This window comes from Electrona antarctica, assembly GCF_951216825.1.
Source record: "Electrona antarctica genome assembly, chromosome: 18".
Taxonomy (NCBI): Eukaryota; Metazoa; Chordata; class Actinopteri; order Myctophiformes; family Myctophidae; genus Electrona; species Electrona antarctica.
In genome coordinates, this window is record NC_136799.1 from 36,174,861 (window position 1) to 36,196,239 (window position 21,379).

A 21,379-nucleotide genomic window follows, 5' to 3' on the forward strand; every position below is an offset into this window, starting at 1 on the left:
CCTCACCACCCCTCCCTTCCTCCTCTGCCAAGCTCCCTGCTAACGTTGCCATGTTCATCCACGCCACCACCCCACGCATCCCCTCCCTACGGGAACGCAATAAACATCAGCTGCATTATTAAATGTGCTAACAGCATATTGTCGAGAGAGAGAGAGAGAGAGAGAAAGAGAGAGAGAGAGAATGTTGGAAGTGGGGGAGAGAGAGGTAGGTGGGGGAAAGGGGAGAGAGAGATAGGCGAGAGGAATAGAGGGAGAGACGGAGGGAGGGAGGGAGAGAGTGGATGAGAGAGAAAAGACGGGGAAGGAGAGCCAGAAAGAGGTGGGAAATGGGGGAGAGAGAGATAGGGGGAGGATAGAGGGAGGGAGAGAGTAGATGAGAGAGAGAGAGAGACAGAGTGAGAGAGAGAGCAGAGGACTGCTGGCTCAGGCAGGACTTCCCTTGTTGGAGCAAAGCCTTTTATTTCAGTCACAGCTCTTTTTATGGATGTGGTGAATAATCCTGTGGAGGAGGAGGAGGAGGAGGTAGTGGAGGAGGAGGATGAGGAGGAGGAGGTGGAGGATGATGAGGAGGTGGAGGAGGAGGAGTAGGTGGAGGATGATGAGGAGGTGGAGGAGGAGAAGGTGGAGGAAGAGGCTGCCAGAAAACACTGTGTGAATTAGCCAATTATTATTTGTTTTTCCTGCAAGACTTCCAGGATTTTCATCATGTTAACCCTCCGTTCGCTTAACCTCTGGCACATCGGCTTGGATGTAGCGTGCGCGTGCGCGCACGCACGCACGCACGCACGCACGCACGCACGCACGCACGCACGCACGCACACGCACACGCACACGCACACACACACACACAGAGCAGGAGCATGATGGGGGGGTTATATAAGAGATGGAGAGGCTCTGGCGTGCAGCTGCCGCTATGCTTTTATCTTGTTGACACTGGCTGTGGAAACAAGGCGCACTTAGCACCCTGGCGGGGTCCCTTACTCAAACCAGTTGGCTCAGATAAGGGCTCCCGCGGCGCCCGGTGTGAGAGGCCATGTACAACCATTCAACCTCGGGAGAAGACTTCCTCCATCATCACACAGCCGCCCGCAGAGGGTGATAACCCACCACCGCCTCCCCACACAGCCGCCCACAGAGGGTGATAACCCACCACCGCCTCCCCACACAGCCGCCCGCAGAGGGTGATAACCCACCACCGCCTCCCCATCTGGACTGTGTTGTCATCAGAGGGTGATAACCCACCACCGCCTCCCCATCTGGACTGTGTTGTCATCAGAGGGTGATAACCCACCACCGCCTCCCCATCTGCTATTTTTTTTTGTGCTAATTTTACAAAAAAAAAATTAGTAAAGTGAAAGTTGTTAAAGGGATAGTTCACCCCCAAATGACTTTCTTGCTATTGATTACTCCCCCCATGGAGACTTTGTTTTTGTCGCATCCCTAAGCCAATCATTAAGACTCTTACCACGGTTGGTCATCAAATTATTGTCTTAGGAATGCCACGAAACAAAAAATATATATCCATGAATTCAAGTCTACATGCATGTAGCCTCGCTCCCAGGCTTACTCATCTGTGAAGAGAAAAGCCTGGTCACAACCTAAGGCAGAGACGCTATCGGCAGAAGTGTCAGGCCGGAACATCCGTCAGATGTAGGCCCATTTCCCCCGGATAAGGTATTTTTTCAACCAATAACACTTATTTCATTCACGGAGATGTAAACAGATTTGTAAAGTGTCAACGTCATTTCCTTGAGCGGTACTTCCACCCAAATCCTGCAACTTCCGCCCCCCAAAAAATGTTAGCGTCTACAACGTAGGTCTTGCCCAGCGTGACATGCATGGGGATTTTTTGGATGAACTATCCCTTTAAGTGTGTCTATATGAACATTGAACGAATGAAAAGTACTAACGCGAGCTTGCGACAAAATAATAACTAGATACATTGCATCCGTTTGGGAACACAGGTTCCCTTTCATGACATTTCCTCACAAATAGTAGCCTACTTTTGGACATAGGAGGTTTCCACCCAACATGGCGACGGTATCTTTAGTGCACTCAGCAGCAGTGAGCAGAGGGTTCTCCTGTGGCGTGTTACACCTAGAATAGAGTCTGCTCTTTAGCGGAGGAGGGAGATAAGGGCCTACAGTATATGGTCTCTGTCGGGTGGACAGTGGACACCGCATATGTCCAAAACAGTTGCTTTTTAGGATTCAAATTCAAAAGCATCAAAAGTCATCATCATCATTTTTCGACCGTGGTCGAGATCATGGATTTCACAATGCCACAGCAGACTTTCCGGTCCTTCATTGCCATCCCCAGTTCCTGCTTAATGATGCATGTGTCCCTAGCGATTACATCAGGGAACGACAGTTTTCTACCTCTGGTCTGCTTTGAGGCAGGATTCCAGAGAAGAAGGGACGATACCTCATTTTCAGCTCTGTAGCAGTGGCCAGCAAACTGTGTTCTTCTGGATCAGACTAGTGAAGAAACACGGGGAAGGTTGCAATATATTAGATTAGTCGATGGGTGGCTCTTCCAAGAGAGATTTGATGCTCTCATTAGAAGGCGGGTGTAAGTGCCATCTATAATTCTTTTCTCTAATTTCTTTGAAAGTGTCCATGTCTACTCATGTCCATAGAGTAGAATCGGCTCGACGGTCGTCGGTCCTAAATATTTTTACACGTCAGCTATCGCAGCTGACCGCAGTGCAGCCGGGGTACACGGAGACTCCAATCACAATACATTATATACATTGATTAGATAATAACGTGAATCTTGTGTTTCTGTGGAGAAGTTTCGTTTAAGTCAACGTGCTCTACCACCTTTGCACGAAAGGATTGCAGCACTGGTAAAATCCAACCACACTTCTAAGGACTTTTGTGTTCGACATGCTGCCGTTTTCGCTACTAGCCTACACTCATCTCCGACCCGTCTCCGACTCTCCATCTCGCTTGAAGTTTGCACGCATACTACTGATCCAAGACCAGTGGGCGTATCCACCCCACACACTCATGTAGGTGGGGTGACGTCACCACAGCCGCTTTGCATGCATGGTCAGACACAGCAGAGCCAAATTGAAGACCCCATTGCCCAGAGGCCGCTTTGTCGTCCCATTGGCTAGAAGCAGCCAATTCAGTAGCTGATGACGTACATTATGAAAGCTTTCATTGACCAGCTTGCAGCTGGTAAAACAATCCACCACTGGCCATACGTCCACTGTGGGCTCTCATACCATGCATACTGTGCTACACTAATGGATGGCTGTGTGGAGTCATTTCATCCTGTCACTGTCACCCTGGACATTACATCTAACTGGACCCAGCAGGCAGGAGGCAGGGTGTGTGATTGCCAGGTCATGCTAAACTGGGGTACCACAAAGAGGGGGTCAATCCCAGGGTCCAAAGTTGATGCTTCACACAGCCCCAGTCACTGCTGGTAGACCTTGCACACAATGTTTGTAGACTGTAGCTCTGAGACGTACAGACCTGGATCCATTTGGTTCCTAACAATCAAGTTATTATAACCTACCGGTACATTGGCCATTTGAATAGCAGATCTACAAGGTCTACAAGGCAATGTGTGTGTGTGTGTGTGTGTGTGTGTGTGTGTGTGTGTGTGTGTGTGTGTGTGTGTGTGTGTGTGTGTGTGTGTGTGTGTGTGTGTGTGTGTGTGTGTGTGTGTGTGTGTGTGTGTGTGTGTGTGTGTGTGTGCACAAATATTTTCAGTGTGACAACATGCGATACACGTCCTTTTGTTTTGGCATCACAGCCATTCTTCTCTCTCCACATTTAGACCATGCATAAATAGATAAAAAACTAGCAAGTAATGAGAATAAATGCGTCGAGCTATGAATAAAACAATGAAAGGGGAGGAGGGGGGGGGGGGGGGTGGGGGGGGGGGCGATGAGGTCCCTGTGGACCAGATATTTCACCAAAGATGAAATGCTTGAAATGAGCTTCAATTATTAATTAGCAATAAGCAGAGGAGCAGGGCAGAGAGAGAGAGAGAGTGAAGGGATGATAGAACAGATGAGTTTTGTGTGGTACAGATGGATGTTTCAGCACGCATATCCCATAACAGCTGTTTAAGCTGGTCTGGAAGATGACTTAAAAACACGGTGCTATCAAGCGCGTGTTTGGGCATAAGTGTACCTGCTCGGGGCGCCCGCTGGCCAAGTGGTCCAGGCACATGCGTGCCACATATAGGCTCTGGCCTGACAGCGCGTCGTGTGTTCGAGTCCCGTTCATGCCGACCTTTGCTGCATATCTCTGCCCTTCTCTCTCTCCCTCTTTCCTGTCCATCTTCACTTGATACTATCAATACAAAAAATAATCACACCCGTGTGAACTGAGTGGTGCAACTAGTCAGTGACGTCACACACTAACCATAGCAACCATGCTCACATGTACATGGGGCCACGTACAGGTACACACATACATAGACACATAGATACAGACAAAGCTGGTTGTTGGAGTGGTTTGCACCACTCAAAAAAGAAGTGCACCTGCTCCCTGCATGCTGCAGCTGATGGGGATTGAGGTTAATTGAGCTACATCAGTAATTCTCTAAATTGATTTCAAGGACCCCAGTTCTCCATACATTTAGGCCACGGAGCCCCATAACTCAGAGAGGGAGGGGCGCATGCCCTTTGAGAGCCAGCGAGCTGCGTAATCCAGAGGCCAATGGCAGCGAGTGAGCCTTTCATGAAACATTTCTCGGCACAGTTGAGCTCAATATCAATATTTACACACTACTGTCTCCTAAAATCATGCAAAAGAGTGCTTGGGCATGGGCTGCAACACGCATACAGTCATGATATATCGTCTCTAGCTGCTACAGACAAAAATGGCCGATTTGCAACCGAAAAAAAGACACGAGCCACTCCGGTCAAAAATAAATCCAAATAATTGGCCATTACGGGGGCTCTATTGCTTAGCTAGACCCATGGAGCCCTGTCAGAGAGTGAAAGCCTGTGATCATAAAACTAAAGTTATGACAAGACATAACTTTCATTATGTCTTGTAAGCCACCAGCCCTCGGGGTCTACGCGGGGCTGTCAAGCCTCAGCCAATCGAACCTCTAATGGGCTCAGAGGACACAGGACGGCCGCTTCCATTACAGCAGGCCTGCTACAAGTCTGCCGGCAACAATTAGTGTGTCCAAAGCCACACAGCAAACAGGGAGACTTTGTACTCACACACATATTGCTGTACCAGCAAAGAGTGACAGGGAAGATGTATAACTTAAGACAGTAGCTGAGACAAGCCATCAGTGTTGATTTTGACAGCACATTGTGATTCAGTTTCAGTCATAGTCTAATATTTCATTTAGTTTAGATCACATTTTTGTCATCTGAAATCTGTTTGAGTGTTTCTTAAAATATGACAAAAATGCAAGATATGGCCCAGACAGAAGCCGTGCCGCCGACGGCGTATCACGGGTTCAAGTCCCGATCCCGACGACCTTTCCTGCGAGTTTGCTCTCCCCAATCTCTCTCCCCATTTCCTGTCAATCTACAGTACCTGTAGGCCAGGGGTTCCCAAGTGTAGCTATCTGTTGGCTATCTATAAAAAAAAAGGGAAGAAAAGGCCAAAAAAGATGTTTTCAAAAATAAATAAATTGTGCAACGTTACAATTCACCAAACAGACGATGTCTCACCCAACCCCCATCCCACGTAATCTTTTGCTTCCCCCCCCCCAAGCACATATACTGTAGTCCACTGAGGGAGTGTAGATTTGACTAGTCTATTAATAGTTGATGAGCTTTACCCTGTCAGTGCGCTAGGTACACTGCCCCCACTCTTTGGCCTAAATGCTGCACCACAGCATTGTGTTCCTTGTTACCGGTACATTTTGCATCCATTCATTCTTTCATCTCTCTCTCTCTCTCTCTGCCACTTGGATTCAGCCACTATACATACTCTGTCCCTTAAATGTGCCAAACAGAGCAAGAAAATAACACACCAACCACTAGGAACCATTAAGCCGCAGTGTGTGTATGTGTGTGTGTGTGTGTGTGTGTGTGTGTGTGTGTGTGTGTGTGTGTGTGTGTGTGTGTGTGTGTATTACTATGCATTACTTTTGGGGACAAGATAAATGGTTCTTTGTTGTGACAGTGGCCAAACCAGCAAGAAATAGTTTTTTCGAATGCAAAATTCTAACATCTTGGGCCAGCGAACCACGTCACCATGTCAGTATGACTCAGCCAAAGACAAAAGGACTGACAGATACCGGTACATTTTAAAATCTTCATCTATCTATAAATGCACCAGGTCTCTGTACATACGTGTGTACGGCTGAAATCCACGTACGTCGAGAACCGTTCGCCCCACGACTTCAAATTCGACACACACCCCCCCCCCCCCCCCCCCCACAGGGAGTGCAGTGCCCGGTGTCAAGTCGGTAGGACCCACGGTTGTCCAGAACTGCCACAAAAGGCCTCTGCCCGTGCTCTGGACAGGGTGCCCTGCCCAGTGTCCATATATGGAGCTGGCCTGTTGTGACATCACAACACTCCATATTTGGGCATGCCTGACATAGAACTCCAGGAATAAAGGGACACCGAGAGACAGATCCAGAAATCTCCATAATATGGATCCGGGTACCGGTCTAGTAATAATAATTACCAAACAATATGCATGTCAGGGGCAGAAGAAGAAAGTGCTGCCCTCATGGCACAGCTCAGAAACGTCAGTGTTACGTTGGTGGACTGGCGCTAACCCTTCACTTTATGAAGGCGTGGAGCACTGGTGCCAACCCTGACTCTACATGGAGCTAACCAGTGGTGGAAAAGCTACTCAAATGTTTTACAAAGTATCAATACTGTAAGGTGGAAATACTCTGTTAAAAGTAAATACAAAAGTACGAAAGTATTGGCATCAAAATGTACTTAAAGTACCAAACATAGAAAGAGCTCATTATGCAGAATGTCCCATGTCCCAAGTTTTCAAATGTATAAAAATTTGTTTTCAAATAATTGTAGTGGAGTAAAGTACAAACAAAAAAAACTTGAGTAAATGTACTAAGTTCCTTTTTACACCACTGATGGTGTAACCCTGGCTCTACATGGAGCACTGCACTGAAGGCCTGTTGTTCCTTCAGTGGGGCCAGTCAGCAGCAACCTCAGCTCCAATGCAGCGTTCACACGGGCAGATGCAAAACATACAAAGATGCAAAGCTACACAGTGTATTTGTAGCTGTTGCAGCAACTACAAACGTCGGATGCATCTTTGCATCATCGTGTCGCTGGCTTCCATTGACAATGAATGGTAGAGTGACACGGCTCCGGGCCGAGGAGGGGACCAAGGTGGCCTTTCTTCCCTATTCATAGGCTCCGGGCCGAGGAGGGGACCAAGGTGGCCTTTCTTCCCTATTCATAGCTGTTGCTGTTTTGTGCACATTGTTGGCAAAGCCACTACTACTTTTTGATTGTAGAACGGTGCTGCTCATCAAATTGTAGTCGGGGAACCGGAGTCCTTGAAGGGGATTCCAGGGGGACCCCAGCTTTGTTAAAACATTTTCAGCCAATTTTTTGTTTGTTTGCCTAAACAAAAAGTTGCATTGTACAACCCTAAGACTATCCACTTTTTAAATTATAGCATTTAAATAAGTTTAACCACAGTATGGTTAAACATGGGACTATTTGTAAATAGCCGATCTACAAGAACATTTCTCGAAAAGCTCGACAACGCTTCGCATTACGATGCAGGGTTTAAATAACGAGTCAGTGATTCATGAATCCTGGAGCTCAAGCAGGCTTTGAAGGGTAGCAGATCCACAGGTTCTCAACACATCATGCTGCAATGCGCTGTGGGCTTGTAGATCAGCTATTTTGATTAAAAAATAAATCCAGCGCAGCGATAGTTAATTACGACATGGAGGCTCCACCCCCCCCCCCCCATTAATTTGCTAACAGTTAATTAATTCATGCTCCTTTTAAATCAGCGGTCTCTCCATGTCAAACTCTCTTCATTCTCGTTCGCTACATTCCCTCAGTGCAAATCAGGCTGTCTTTTTAAACAGCCTCAGTTCTCTGCTCATTCTACATGCATAGTTGTCAAAGCAGCTCGTACAGCTGTCGGTGTGAAATTTCCCTCACCACTCCGGCCTCCTCCCTGTGGTAGTTAAGTTTTTAGGAGGATTATTTGGATTGCACTATGGATTGTATATGAATCATGATATTGTAATCTGTAAATTGGCGTTGTTCATGGAATAATCGTATCTTATGCTCTGCTCTGGGGGTTGGTGATATCAGATTCTGTATCAGGTTGCACAGGTAATCGCTAATCAGTAATATCACATGAGCAGAGCCACACCGCCAAACTAAATGCAATATCATTGCAATAAATGGTACAGTTGGAGGCCATCGATATTGTCCTTTTCTTTTTGCTGAGGTTTGCGTGATCTGCGCAAAAGGACAGTTAACCCATTTTGGGCGGGAACCCCTTTTGGTGTTTTAAACATTGTTATAATTTAGCTATTGAAAAATAGCAGATCTACAAGCTCATAGCGCGCCACCGAGTGGCGCGCTACGAGCTTGTAGGTCTGCTATTTTTTAAATATCGTGAAAATATTTATTTCAGAAAACTGGAGGATTTAGAAGGATTTTTTTAAATTTTGAGGTCAGGCCTAAATGGGTCAAATGATAAGGGACAATATCGGTGGCACCCAACTGTAATGGTTAATCCTGAGCTGAAGTGTCTTCATGAAATGAGTCAGTTCACCCTCACCCTCAGTCAGCCCTCATGCAGCCCGCGCCACCAGGCTGTCATCTCTTCACATGCCGACACGAGGTCCAGGACTGAGGGGGACCAAGGTGGCCCTGTGTTCTCCCTGGTGGCAGTCAGAGCATATTGGTGGCCATCTGGCCCTCTCCAACAAGGCACCATGTCTCCCTTCACACCATGCCCACACAGCCCAGGGGCCACGAGCACTCTGACACCCCCCCCCCCCAGAGACCTCTCCTCTCTCTCTGCCTCTTTTAGACTTTGCCCTCATGGCCGGTGTTGTTGTGCGCTGCACTCAACTCACGATACGATTCGAATCATGAAACGATTTTTTACAATTTAAATGTATTTTCTTAGAATGACTTCTTGACTGATAACTTTTTTTTATCAATTCTCCTGACACAGATCCTGAATTTTCTTGTCTTTTTTTACGGACCCCCCTGCTGGTCATGATTAAATCGCGATTTGAATTGTCACCAGTTGGATTTACGATATATCGTTACGTTACATTCTTAGTGGAAACAGACAAGGGGAGCGAGTGGTCCAGAAGTAAAGCCCAGGAAGGACTTGGACAAAATGATCATAAGTATGTATCTCATACCTCCACTGATGAGATGTAAATGTGTGTTTCTGTTATCAGGTGGAAACCTCTTATCTCCATATTGTATTTATTTTTATTTTATCTTTTGTAAATCAGTGCCGTACTTGATCACTCTACAGCGTCACACAAAATAATCCAAAATAGCGGATCTTCAAGCTCAAAATGTGAAACGAAGCAACATGTTTTGAGCTTGCAGATCATGCTATGTTTACTATTTTTGAATTTGAATCCTGAAAAGTTGGACATATGAGGTTTCCACCTTCTGAATCATAACTCCACTGGAACCCCATATGTCCACACCCTATAATGGGTAAAGGCCTTTACACACCACCGGGACTGGGTTGATGAATAAACCATATGAAAATGCAAATTTCCTCCAAATTTAATTAAATTATAGGTAAAAAAAAAAGGTCTAAACCTCAGATCAAATGCCTGGCTACGGTGTGTAGTACCAGCCTTTAAATCTGAGGGGGGTAAAAAGTGTCTTACTTTCTTTGGCCCCTGGTCGTGGAATGACCTGCAAACTGGATTAAAATTGGCCTTGAAACTTCCCTTGAGACACCTGCACATGTTCGGATATGTACTAGCCTTCTCATATGCTCATATATTTCTTGTTTTTTGGTTCCCGTCCATAAATGTACTTGTGTATTTGTGTGCAAAATTCCGTGTACCCGGTTATTGTTAGTGTACTATTTTGGAGTATTGTTGTATATATTGTATAGGCTTCTGGAGGTATTTTTCATGGATTTATTATTTGGCTGTATAACTTGACAATCACAATGTAGCGTTGAAAGTGTAATTATGTATTCTGCCGCATGGCCAGTTCCCACTTGAAAAAGAGACGCAGTCTCAATGTGTTTTTACTGGTTAAATAAAGGTTAAAAAAGCATTTCAATGTAGGCATGTACTGAGTGGCAATAAGCAAGGTTAACACACAAACATCAAACGCAGAGAGACAGTATGTAGTAGTCAGTGACTACTCAGTAAACTAGGATCATCAGTCTTAAACTAGAAAAAGTGCCCTTCTGGGCACAGGTCTCCACCAGGAGGATAGGAGTGTGTGTGATGTTTGGCAAAATGTTTAGGAGCAATATAAAAGTGTGTGTGTGTGTGACTCGGCTATGCTATGCATATGCATGCACAGTTTCACCGCAATCGGACGCTGCGTTGAGTAGTTGTGGCGATTTGTACAAAACGGGTATAAAGCGGGCTACTCCTGAAAAGTTTAGAAGCCAATCGTAGCCAATGAGGGTGGATTATGAGAAATCAAACAAACCCGTCTTGATCACATGACTATGGAGAGCATGTGTACTGATTTGTGTGAAATGTGTTTTACATATGTCGGCCTCCTGGTGGCGCTATAAAGAGCAGATGTGAAGAATTCCAGGCAAAGGTTTTTCCTTGGCCTCTAGGGAGTTGGCATACAAAGTTATCCACAGATCCATGCAGGTAAAAACACTTTTCGGCCAGTTATAGCGCCACCATGAGGCTGAGTTGAAAATGTTCACGTGGCATTTCTTCCTCGGCCTAGTGGGAATGTGCGTGCACAATTTCACGGAAATCACACGATGTGTTCATGATTTGCAGCATTTTGTTTGAAACGGAGCACTCCTGCGAACTTTGGAAGCCAATCTTAGCCAATCAGGATGGAGTCTGAGAAATCTGAAAGACGTGTTTCGTTGAATGGCTGTAGAGAGACTGTGTACCAATTTGTGTGATGTTTAGACAAAATCTGTAGGTGTACTGTCCAAAAACTTGTTTTGCACAAAGCAGCCTCCTGGTGGCGCTATAACAGGCCGCTCTGGAGATTCTGGGGCAGAGGTTCATCGTTGGCATCCAGGGAGTGTGTGTGCAAAATTTGGCATCGACCGGGTTAACGGTGCCAGAGATTAGCTGTTCACAGACGGACGGACGGACGGACACACGGACACACGGACGGACAGAGTGCAAAACAAACTCTCTCCCCATGCCTTCGGCCTGGTGGAGACAACAATACTATCAAAAATAATAATCTGTCAAGAAAAAACAAGCAACAAAGTAACAAATACATGAAATGACCACTGTGTTTTTGCATGGTCGTCATCATAAACTAGGTCAAGTGCTAGTACGGGCTAAAACTGTATTTTTAGTCGATGCGTCGTTCACGTCTGCTTTGCCAGCAGCCTCCCTCGTTCACGTGTGACGTTTTTATCCGCTTGCCAAGAGGTGAAACGCAGCCTTATAGCATCAGACTCAGAGTTCAGCAGCTTGATGGAGGCTGTGGGAGCAAAACACTACAGTAGCTTCAAGCGGTTTGATTTTGCAATTTTGCTGGCTCGCATAGTCACGTCCAGAGAAGAATGGATATGGAGAGAAATCTACACAGATTTCTGTTGCTTTGTTTCATGACTGCTCTGCTCATACAAGCTTTGTATTGGGATCATATTGTTCTTTCTTGTATAGTGGCACCGCACGTACATCTGAACAGGATTTAACACGTTCGAAGCAGGAAAGTGACTGTGTCACTTTAGATTTCAACCACGTTAATGGTTATTTTGTACTTTGGCTATTCAAAAATAGCAGATGGGTCACTTTGTGCCTGCTGCGATTTCTGAATATATTTTTTAAAGCAAACATTTACTCAAATCTTTGCTTCTGGGAAATAAATATTTCCATTTGATGAGATGTAGCCTTGCAGACCCAAAACAAAATACTATGCCCACAATTCCATGCTGTATGGTACCACAGGGAGTTAAAGAGTTAAAGATCTATATAAGGGTCCATTTGGTTACCAACTCTCCATCATTTAGCTGGGGACCACCTGGAATCCCTTCAAGGACCACTGGTGGTCCCCGGACCACTGGTTGAAAACCACTGATTTAGACCATCCAGGTCGATCCGTTGTAGCTACACCAAATAAAACATAACTTTGGGAGGATGAAGGCCGTTGTATGTTGTGCCCATTATATTCTGTCCTTTTCCATAGTATTTATTCCTTATTCATAGATGTTTTGTGCATGTTGTTGTTGGCAAGGCTATCTTTTTTTTCTGTTCTTTTAGAACAGTGGGTTCCCAGTACAATTATAGTTAATGTAGCAACACAATCAATTTAACCACTTTTTGTTTTGCTTCTTTTATTTTTTTGCTGTTGTTTTGTTAGCCTTTATAGGGACCGACCTCCCAACAGCTCCCAGAGTTGATTTCTTACATGGTACAGTCAAAGCACATTGGTCCAAAAGGAAAGCACCGAAGACCTTGCGGTCTTGTTTCCATTCGGGTTGCATGCATTCATTCACAACACAACAATAACAACAAAACATACTCTCTCCCCATGCCTTCGGCCTGGTAATAATCAAGATAATAATCAAGATATCTCAAAAACATGATAACTATGTACAGGTCAAAATACAAATAAATCGAAATACGAATAAATCAATCGGAGGGGGGTATAATTAGCAGAGCTAAAAGCTCCCAGCATGGCACGAAGTGACTGAACTATATTTCTACTTGTACATCTTGTCCTTGATGTGAAAAAGTGAGAATCACTGAATTACACAATATCCCACGTTCAAAGCAGAAGGGTGGAAAGTAACATCCTGTCACTCTCACAGATCCACCATCTGTTTGCAGTCACTGGCTATAAACATTTATGCAATTATGAACATTCCCCTCCGGCAGCATCCTTTGCACAAGTGATAACTACCCTTCTATAAATGCATTGGCCCCGGGCAAAACCATGAAGCATTATATAATAAAGGGCTTTGTTGTAACAATCGATGAATACGTCCGGCGTCATGTTGCAATGAGTCTGAAAACAGGGCATTGTTTCTGGAGCATACTTGCCTGTCGGTCTGATGACAAGAGCACAACAACCGAGACCATGCAGAAAAGAATTTAGTTGACACATTGTGGACATATAATTCTAACTTTTGGTGTTTTTTTCGTAAATTAACTCCCAACTGTATCATGCAACAGCGTCACGTTTTTTAAGCATGCACTTTTGAATACTTGAGTATATATATTTTTTTAAGCAAGTAGGTACTGCAGTACTTTAACTTAATTACACATTACACAGCAATATTTGACAAGGTGTATTATATCTCATATCTATGTTGGGTGGCAGGCTTTCTTTCCTGAGAAGATGAATAGGTACCAGGAGAAATGCTCTAATTTTAGTGTTGCCAATTCCCCCCTTTCTACCCTGAATTCCCTTCACACTCCTGTGTAGTCTTGTTACTGGGCTGCCCCTACTGGCTCAACCCCCAAAAGACCCCCCCCCCCCCCCCACATCACCCCCACCCATGCTGGCAGTCCAGCCCAGTGGCTCTCAAACATTTTCGTGCCAACTGACCCGCCAAATTGATATGTTCCTGCATGAAGCCCTGCTCAACACTCCCAGGTGCCGCGGCCGCCCCAGCCCATAAGGGTACGTGCAGCGACTATATTATCACCCACCCCGCCCGGCTTCCCTCCCCCGAACACGGGCCAATTGTGTTCGCGTAAAGGCACGACAATGAAAGCCGGATGCAGTGCAGTGGATTCGAACCCCCAAGCTCCGTGGTGGTAGGCACTATAGGCAGGCACTTTAACCACTGCGACACCCGAGCGCCTGGCAACAAGTCTTGGCCGAGCAGCAGAGATTTCCTGTCAAAGCCCTGCGGATTCCTGCCAGACACAACCAGAGACTCCAAAATCCCCTTGTGCACTTCTAGGACAATGTGCGTTGCCAACTGCAGGACGCGTGACACGTTCTTCCTGGTATCGAGCCGCGTGACGAGCACCACGAGTTGCTGTAGAACGGCATATTGCTCCCATGTATTGCCGAGTGTGTATTATGGCAGGGGTTCTCAACGTTTTTGGCCGGGGACCCCCGGAAATGCTTTGGCAATGTCTCGGGACCCCCGCCCCGCCCCCTCCCGACCCCCAATATAAATTGACTGCTACAATAACCTTAACCCATTTTGGGCGGGAACCCCTTTTGGTGTTTTAAGCATTGTTATAATTTAGCTATTTAAAAATAGCAGATCTACAAGCTCATAGCGCGCCACCGAGTGGCGCGCTACGAGCTTGTAGGTCTGCTATTTTTTTTAAATCGTGAAAAAAAAATAAAAATAAAAAATCTTTTTTTTTTTTTTTTTATAATTTGGGGACCCCCTAAAATAATTTGGCGACACCCCCCGAGGGGTCGCGACCCACGGGTTGAGAACCCCTGTATTATGGAAGTGACAATAAAACACGAATGACTCAGTCATAACTGCCAGGTGCAGCAAGCTCTGCAGTTACAGTTAGCTCATAACATTAGCTTCTGTTGCCACTCGCGGTCCACTTCTCACTTGCGTTTTCATATTATTTTGGAATACCCTTACACAACAGCAGCCCTTCAGACTATGGGTTTTATGGGTAAGTCTCCCATTGGCTTAAAGGCAGCCTAGGGCAGCAAATCATGAAAAAGTGCCTACTAAGGTCGTCTTTACGGTCACTAGTAGAGAAGCAGGAAATGTAGTCCAGTCGCTTTTCAAGCACCTGGCAAAAATTCAGATTCTGAAGCCTGAGAATAGCATTCAAAACCGAATAGAACAAGCTGCGTCCATTGAGATCAATGGAAAAGTGGTGCCATGTTGTATTCGCTTACTTAAATCAGCTAACTCCATTTTTATTTTTTCATAAATCAATGCTATTGAACAACACCCTTTATGTCTCTGTGCTGGTTAAAAGAATAACTAACTAACTCCAACCCCCTCCTCCATTCGTAATTGACAAATGGAGTTAGCTGGTTTCTGTACGACAGCAGATATTATGGTCATTATCAGAGCTAATATAAATGCATTACCCCAGATTCTTGTAGATCGGCTATTTTTGGTATGTAGCTAAGTGTAGGGCCTATAGTCATTCTCAGAGCAAATATGAATTTCCCCTAGTTTCTCTGTATAGTTACCAAGGCCTACATATTATAATAGAATCTGACACTTTATCTCTCACCGGGGACTGAAAACATTCACTCCAACAACAGAAATGCATTAAAACTGAGCTGTCGCCCTGCGAATTGCACGGCGCCGCTCCATTTCACAGCAATGTTAGAATGGACGGTACAGCATTGAAGCCACAGACAGTCAACAATCAGCACAGGTATATGTGTGACAAGAGGACGTTATCTGTCATCTGTGGGCTATGGAGTGTTCACCGTTTACTTTTAAACAGCAGAGTGTGGGGGGGGCGGAATAAGGCTATTTTTCTTTGTGGTGGAGGAAGTAGGAAGATCCCCAGTGTAGAAATATGAAAAGTCCCGTGTTCAAAATTGTACTTGAGTAAAAGTACAGAGGTATTAGCATCAAAATAAGAATACCAACAGTAAATGTACTCATGAAGAATGTCCCTTTTCAGAATTTGTTAAAATCTTTAAAAGTATAACGTTTTGAAAAGTTTTAATACTGGACTCAAGTTAAAAAAAATAAAAAAATAAAAAAAACAGCCCTGAGGGACTCCACTCCACCATATGGGGTTCAAGTGGTTAAGCACGATACTCGAGTAAACAACATACTTAGTTACTTTCCACCACTGCTTATTGGACGTTTCCTCACCACACACACACACACACACACACACACACACACACACACACACACACACACACACACACACACACACACACACACACACACACACACACACACACACACACACACACACACACACACACACACACACACACACACACACACACACACACACACACACAACCCTAATTAGGCACCAATAGCCGCCCACCCTCTCCAATCAAAGGACCACTGTTGGGAGTGAAGTGCCATGTGGGGGGCGATGTAATTGCCCTTGACAGTGAAGGACCTCTCTCACTCTCTCTCACGCTCTCTCTCTCTGGACAGGATTGATGAGAGCTTATTGAAACTTTAGCTGGCTCAAGACCACTGACTAGAGCTGGGGGGGGGGGTCCCATAGAGGAGGGGGGAGAGACAGAGAGAAACAGAGAGAGGGAGAGAGAGAGAGAGAAAGAGACAGAGAGAAACAGAGAGAGGGAGAGAGAGAGAGAGAGAGAGAGAGAGAGAGAGAGAGAGAGAGAGAGAGAGAGATGTGCATTCTACAAAAGCTACCAGAACAGAGGTTCCCAGACAACTGGATTTGACAGTGAATCCCTGGGAACTGTGAGACAAATATACTGGTCATTATCTGCCAGTAACCCTGTGTGTGTGTGTGTGTGTGTGTGTGTGTGTGTGTGTGTGTGTGTGTGTGTGTGTGTGTGTGTGTGTGTGTGTGTGTGTGTGTGTGTGTGTGTGTGTGTGTGTGTGTGCGTGCGTGCGTGCTTGGGTGCAGTGGGGAGGGGCTTTACTTACCTTTCTGTAGACGATCATATTGGGCGAGTCCTCCTCTGGGTCGGTGATAGTGATGGTGGTGGGGGTTGGGGTGGTGGGGGAGGTGGCAGTACCCATCACCACAGTGCCCTGGTCCTTGGAGCCCTCCGCCATGTTTCTTTTTGCTCAGTATGACTGCAGAGAAACCGACATAACAAAAAACTCAGTCAGTCAGTTAACGCACCCAAACAACACTACTCATGAAGCATGAATCCCATTCATCATCAGACTGGTGGTGGAGGCAAATATTATTTAGTCATTATTTGATAAGAATCCAATGCCGTTCTGACTTTGCCCGCTTTTTCCTTCCCTCTCTCGTTCCCCTTCTCTCGGTTCCAAGCCGTTAAGCTACACTTTCGCACTTTCACTTCCCGAAAACAGCAGACCTGCAAGCTCACGACGCGCAGCGCACGCCGCGCGTCGTGAGCTTGTAGCTCTGCTGTTTGACACACCGTCGCGTGACGGAGCATAAATTTAGGCCGTTATTTGTGTGACATTCCTGCAGCCCCGTCCAAAAAAAAAAGCGTTGGGATCTGACTAAGAAGGGATTGGCCTGCATGGCTGTATGTCTGTGGACAGATAAGGGAGACTGAGCTCCCAGGCAGTCAGATGTGCCAGAGCTAGGTGAATATCAAGTAGGTTGTTGCACACAGACAGACAGAGCACACAGTCAAATCCTCCAGTAGTGGAGGAAGATAAACTATACATTTACAATTACTTATGTACCTATACATGAAGGCTATACAGTATATACATTATACTCGTGTACCGTACATGAAGGCTATACATACAGTTGAAGGCCATCGATATTGTCCTTTTCTTTTTGCTGAGGTTTGCGTGATCTGCGCAAAAGGACAGTTAACCCATTTTGGGCGGGAACCCCTTTTGGTGTTTTAAACATTATGTTATAATTTAGCTATTGAAAAATAGCAGATCTACAAGCTCATAGCGCGCCACCGAGTGGCGCGCTACGAGCTTGTAGGTCTGCTATTTTTGAAAAATCATGAAAATATTTATTTCAGAAAACTGGAGGATTTAGAAGGATTTTTTTAAATTTTGAGGTCAGGCCTAAATGGGTCAAATGATAAGGGTCAATATCGGTGGCACCCAACTGTACTCATGTACCGTACATGAAGGCTACTTAACCATTTCAACTCCGTTATGGTTGAGAGGAGTCTGTCAGGGCTCCATGCTAGTGCGTTTTGAGTTTTCTGCCGCTTTGGCTGAAAATGGCCGATCGACAAGATCACATGTAAACATGTCGCTACACCGACGTTGTGAGCTTGTCCATCTGCTATTTTTCAGCCAAAGCTGAACACAATATGGATACTGGGGTTTAAGTGCTTAAAGGACAGCTCCAAACTAAATAACATACGGGCTCATTGTCCTACTTATAGGCCCAAATGACTTGCCATGGGGTATATTTGGCAGAAATGTGGTCCAGTTTCCCCAGCAGACAGCATGTCATGTGTTATTAGTTGTCATTACAAACATGCCATGGTTGTTCCACACAGGTACTTTTTTAATCAAGGCTTGTCGATCAGCTCTTTTCGGCGAAAGCTTTCTCCACAATAACAGGGTTTAAGTGGCTATGTAAAAGATAATAATAATAAATCAAATACAATCTTCATCCACCACAGTGACTCCACAACAAACACAACACAGCTCAGAGCTTAAGGCGACGTGCCAGGCCTGGCTAGGCCAGCCATGATGCCTGCCAGGACAGCACCATTATGAACGCAGCACAATGGGAGGAAGTGATGCCAGATTTGGCCAGAGAAACAAGCGGTCAAGCCTATGAAAACAAGCCCAAAAGAAGCGACTATAAGCCACATGAGCACGCACACACGTGTGTCTAGGTGAGACACACACGTTCATAAAAGTTACATAGTGCTCCTTTAACACCACACACACACACACACACACACACACACACACACACACACACACACACACACACACACACACACACACACACACACACACACACACACACACACACACACACACACACACACACACACACACACACACACACACACACACACACACAGCGTGTTGTGACTTCGTAAATCAGCTATTTTCAACAAAAAACTAATCTTGATTTTATGTGGAATGTTTTTGAAATACACAAATCTTGTATTGCACATGAAAATGTTTGAGAGCCAAGCAACTACACTTAGAAACGAGCCCCCAAAAAAGCCTGCAAGCACCGATATTTACAAACGACCAGGAGATAAAAAAAACAAGCTGCTTGTTGTCTCTGTCGGGGTGGAAGCCTCATACAGCAGACTGATGTCCAAAACGAACTAACCTGTTGTCTCTGTCGGGGTGGAAGCCTCATACAGCAGACCCATGTCTCTGTCGGGGTGGAAGCCTCATACAGCAGACCCATGTCCAAAACTAACTAACCTTTGTCTCTGTCGGGGTGGAAGCCTCATACAGCAGACCCATGTCCAAAACTAAGTAACCTTTGTCTCTGTCGGGGTGGAAGCCTCATACAGCAGACCCATGTCCAAAACTAACTAACCTTGTTGTCTCTGTCGGGGTGGAAGCCTCATACAGCAGACTGATGTCCAAAACTAACTAACCTTTGTCTCTGTCGGGGTGGAAGCCTCATACAGCAGACCGATGTCCAAAACTAACTAACCTTTGTCTCTGTCGGGGTGGAAGCCTCATACAGCAGACCCATGTCCAAAACTAACTAACCTTTGTCTCTGTCGGGGTGGAAGCCTCATACAGCAGACCGATGTCCAAAACTAACTAACCTTTGTCTCTGTCGGGGTGGAAGGCTGGAAGCCTCATACAGCAGACCGATGTCCAAAACTAACTAACCTTTGTCTCTGTCGGGGTGGAAGCCTCATACAGCAGACCCATGTCCAAAACTAACTAACCTTTCAGGATTCAAATGATAAAAATAGAAAAAGTAGCAGATACAAGCTCAAAATGAGTTTGAGCTTGTACATATCGATCAGCTACAGTGTACTTCTGACGCTTTCGTGTGGCGCTGTACGTAGTATGATCAGGTAGGGCGTTAATTAATTTCCCGGGGGGAAAAAGTTTAGAATATGGAAATGAGTCAAATGAGCAACCATATAATAAGCTCTAAGAGACTGTGTGTGCATAGTGCATAGGGGTAGCTCTAAGAGACTGTGTGTGCATAGTGCATATAGGGGTAGCTCTAAGAGACTGTGGGCTCCAATTTTGTCGCATCCTTTACCTGCAGCGCGGCCCGCAATTCAGCCGCTGCCCGAAGATTACGAATATACAGTAGGAGCTTTCTCTGTCCCTTAATGGTATTTTCGTCCAGCATCACCCGCTATCTTTTTAGCCAACACCGGTATTTGCGCCTAGAGGTGTGGTCATGGGCGTGTTGGCACGCTTTCCCCTAAATTGCTATTTTCCTATAATCAGCTGAAGTGAGTGCCTGCCACTTCCTTGTGTCCATTGTGTTTATATAATTGTATAGTCAAAGAAGTCATTTGTGCCAGCCTGCCAGCCATTGTGCGGCTTGTGCCGCGTGCGTGATTCCATTTGCTCTTCAGTTCATCACGAGCGCAGCAAATGGTTTAATCCGACTTGCCGAACTTTCCTTTTCGCTTCATACCGTTCCGTAGAGACGATCTACACACACGATCTATATACAAAATGAAAGCCCTCGTAGTTTACATAGAACTTTGAAATTAAAAAAATGGGCTAGATTTGAGCGAGTTGTGACTCAATGAAAAGACAAGTGTTCTTGGCTCTTTGCGTGTGGAAAAAAAAAGAACGTCACGGGGGGCGGGGGGTGCAGCACAAGTGAGGCAGCAACGGGCTGAGGCTATGAAGCAATATAGCACTAACGGGCAACGCATAAGGGATCTATTAAAGGCAATGTGACGTGGACTGGTGATTGGTCTAATTGTGTAACGCCCAAACCACACCTATGCATAATATAACGGGTAACGGAGGTGTTTAAGGGATTTAGACAGGTAACCAAAATACCAACTTTAGTGGGGGAACACCCTTTCCCCACTCCTAAATCCCCAAATAGTGGCTTTAGGAAGATGAGACAAAAATGGAGCCCTGTGTGTGCATAGTGCATAGGGGTAGCTCTAAGAGACTGTGGGCAGTATTATGACTTAACTTAAGACCTGGAGGTGTGGTCAATGCTGTTTGGCCACTCAGAATAGCCAAATGGCATTGATCACGCCTCCAGGTCTTAAGTTAAAGGACCACTTCACCACTTTTCAACATCTCTTCATATAATTGGTCCTCACTAATGTTCATGATAAAACACCACCATTTTTTTCCTACTCAGTCTGTGTCTCATAGGAGGGTTTTGGGCAGTTCGGACACCCGTCCACCAGTGACCATGATCATTAGGCAGATTTTTTTTAAACAAGATTTGTTTTAAAATATATTTAGATTTGTATTATCGTGAGAACGATGGCTTCAACTTTTGCATTGCAACTTTACAGGAAAAGAAAGCCTGCCGTTTCTATTAGCTTTGATTCACCATCGATGATGTCACTGGTGGAGGGGTTTCTGAACTGCCCACAGCCTTCCTATGAGACACAGACTGAGTAGGAAAAAATTGTGGTATTTTATCATGAACATTAGTTAGGACCAATTATAGGAAGAGAAGTTGAAAAGTGGTGAAATGGTCCTTTAAGTAATAAGACCTGGTACTTAAGACACGCATAATACTGCCCTGTGTGTGCATAGTG

General features: G+C 45.4%; 1 protein-coding gene across 9 annotated transcripts in view; it reads right to left on the reverse strand.

The window, feature by feature from the left end:
- LOC306942746 (regulator of G-protein signaling 6-like) overlaps positions 1 to 21,379 on the reverse strand; it is a 133,420-nt gene that overhangs the window by 93,206 nt on the left and 18,835 nt on the right. For all 9 annotated transcript variants that reach the window (XM_079528791.1, XM_079528798.1, XM_079528796.1 and 6 more), the window contains exon 5: positions 16,653 to 16,805. In XM_079528791.1, the coding sequence (XP_079384917.1) occupies positions 16,653 to 16,784 (132 nt within the window). In that variant the 5' untranslated portion in view covers positions 16,785 to 16,805. The remainder of the gene's footprint in view (positions 1 to 16,652; positions 16,806 to 21,379) is intronic.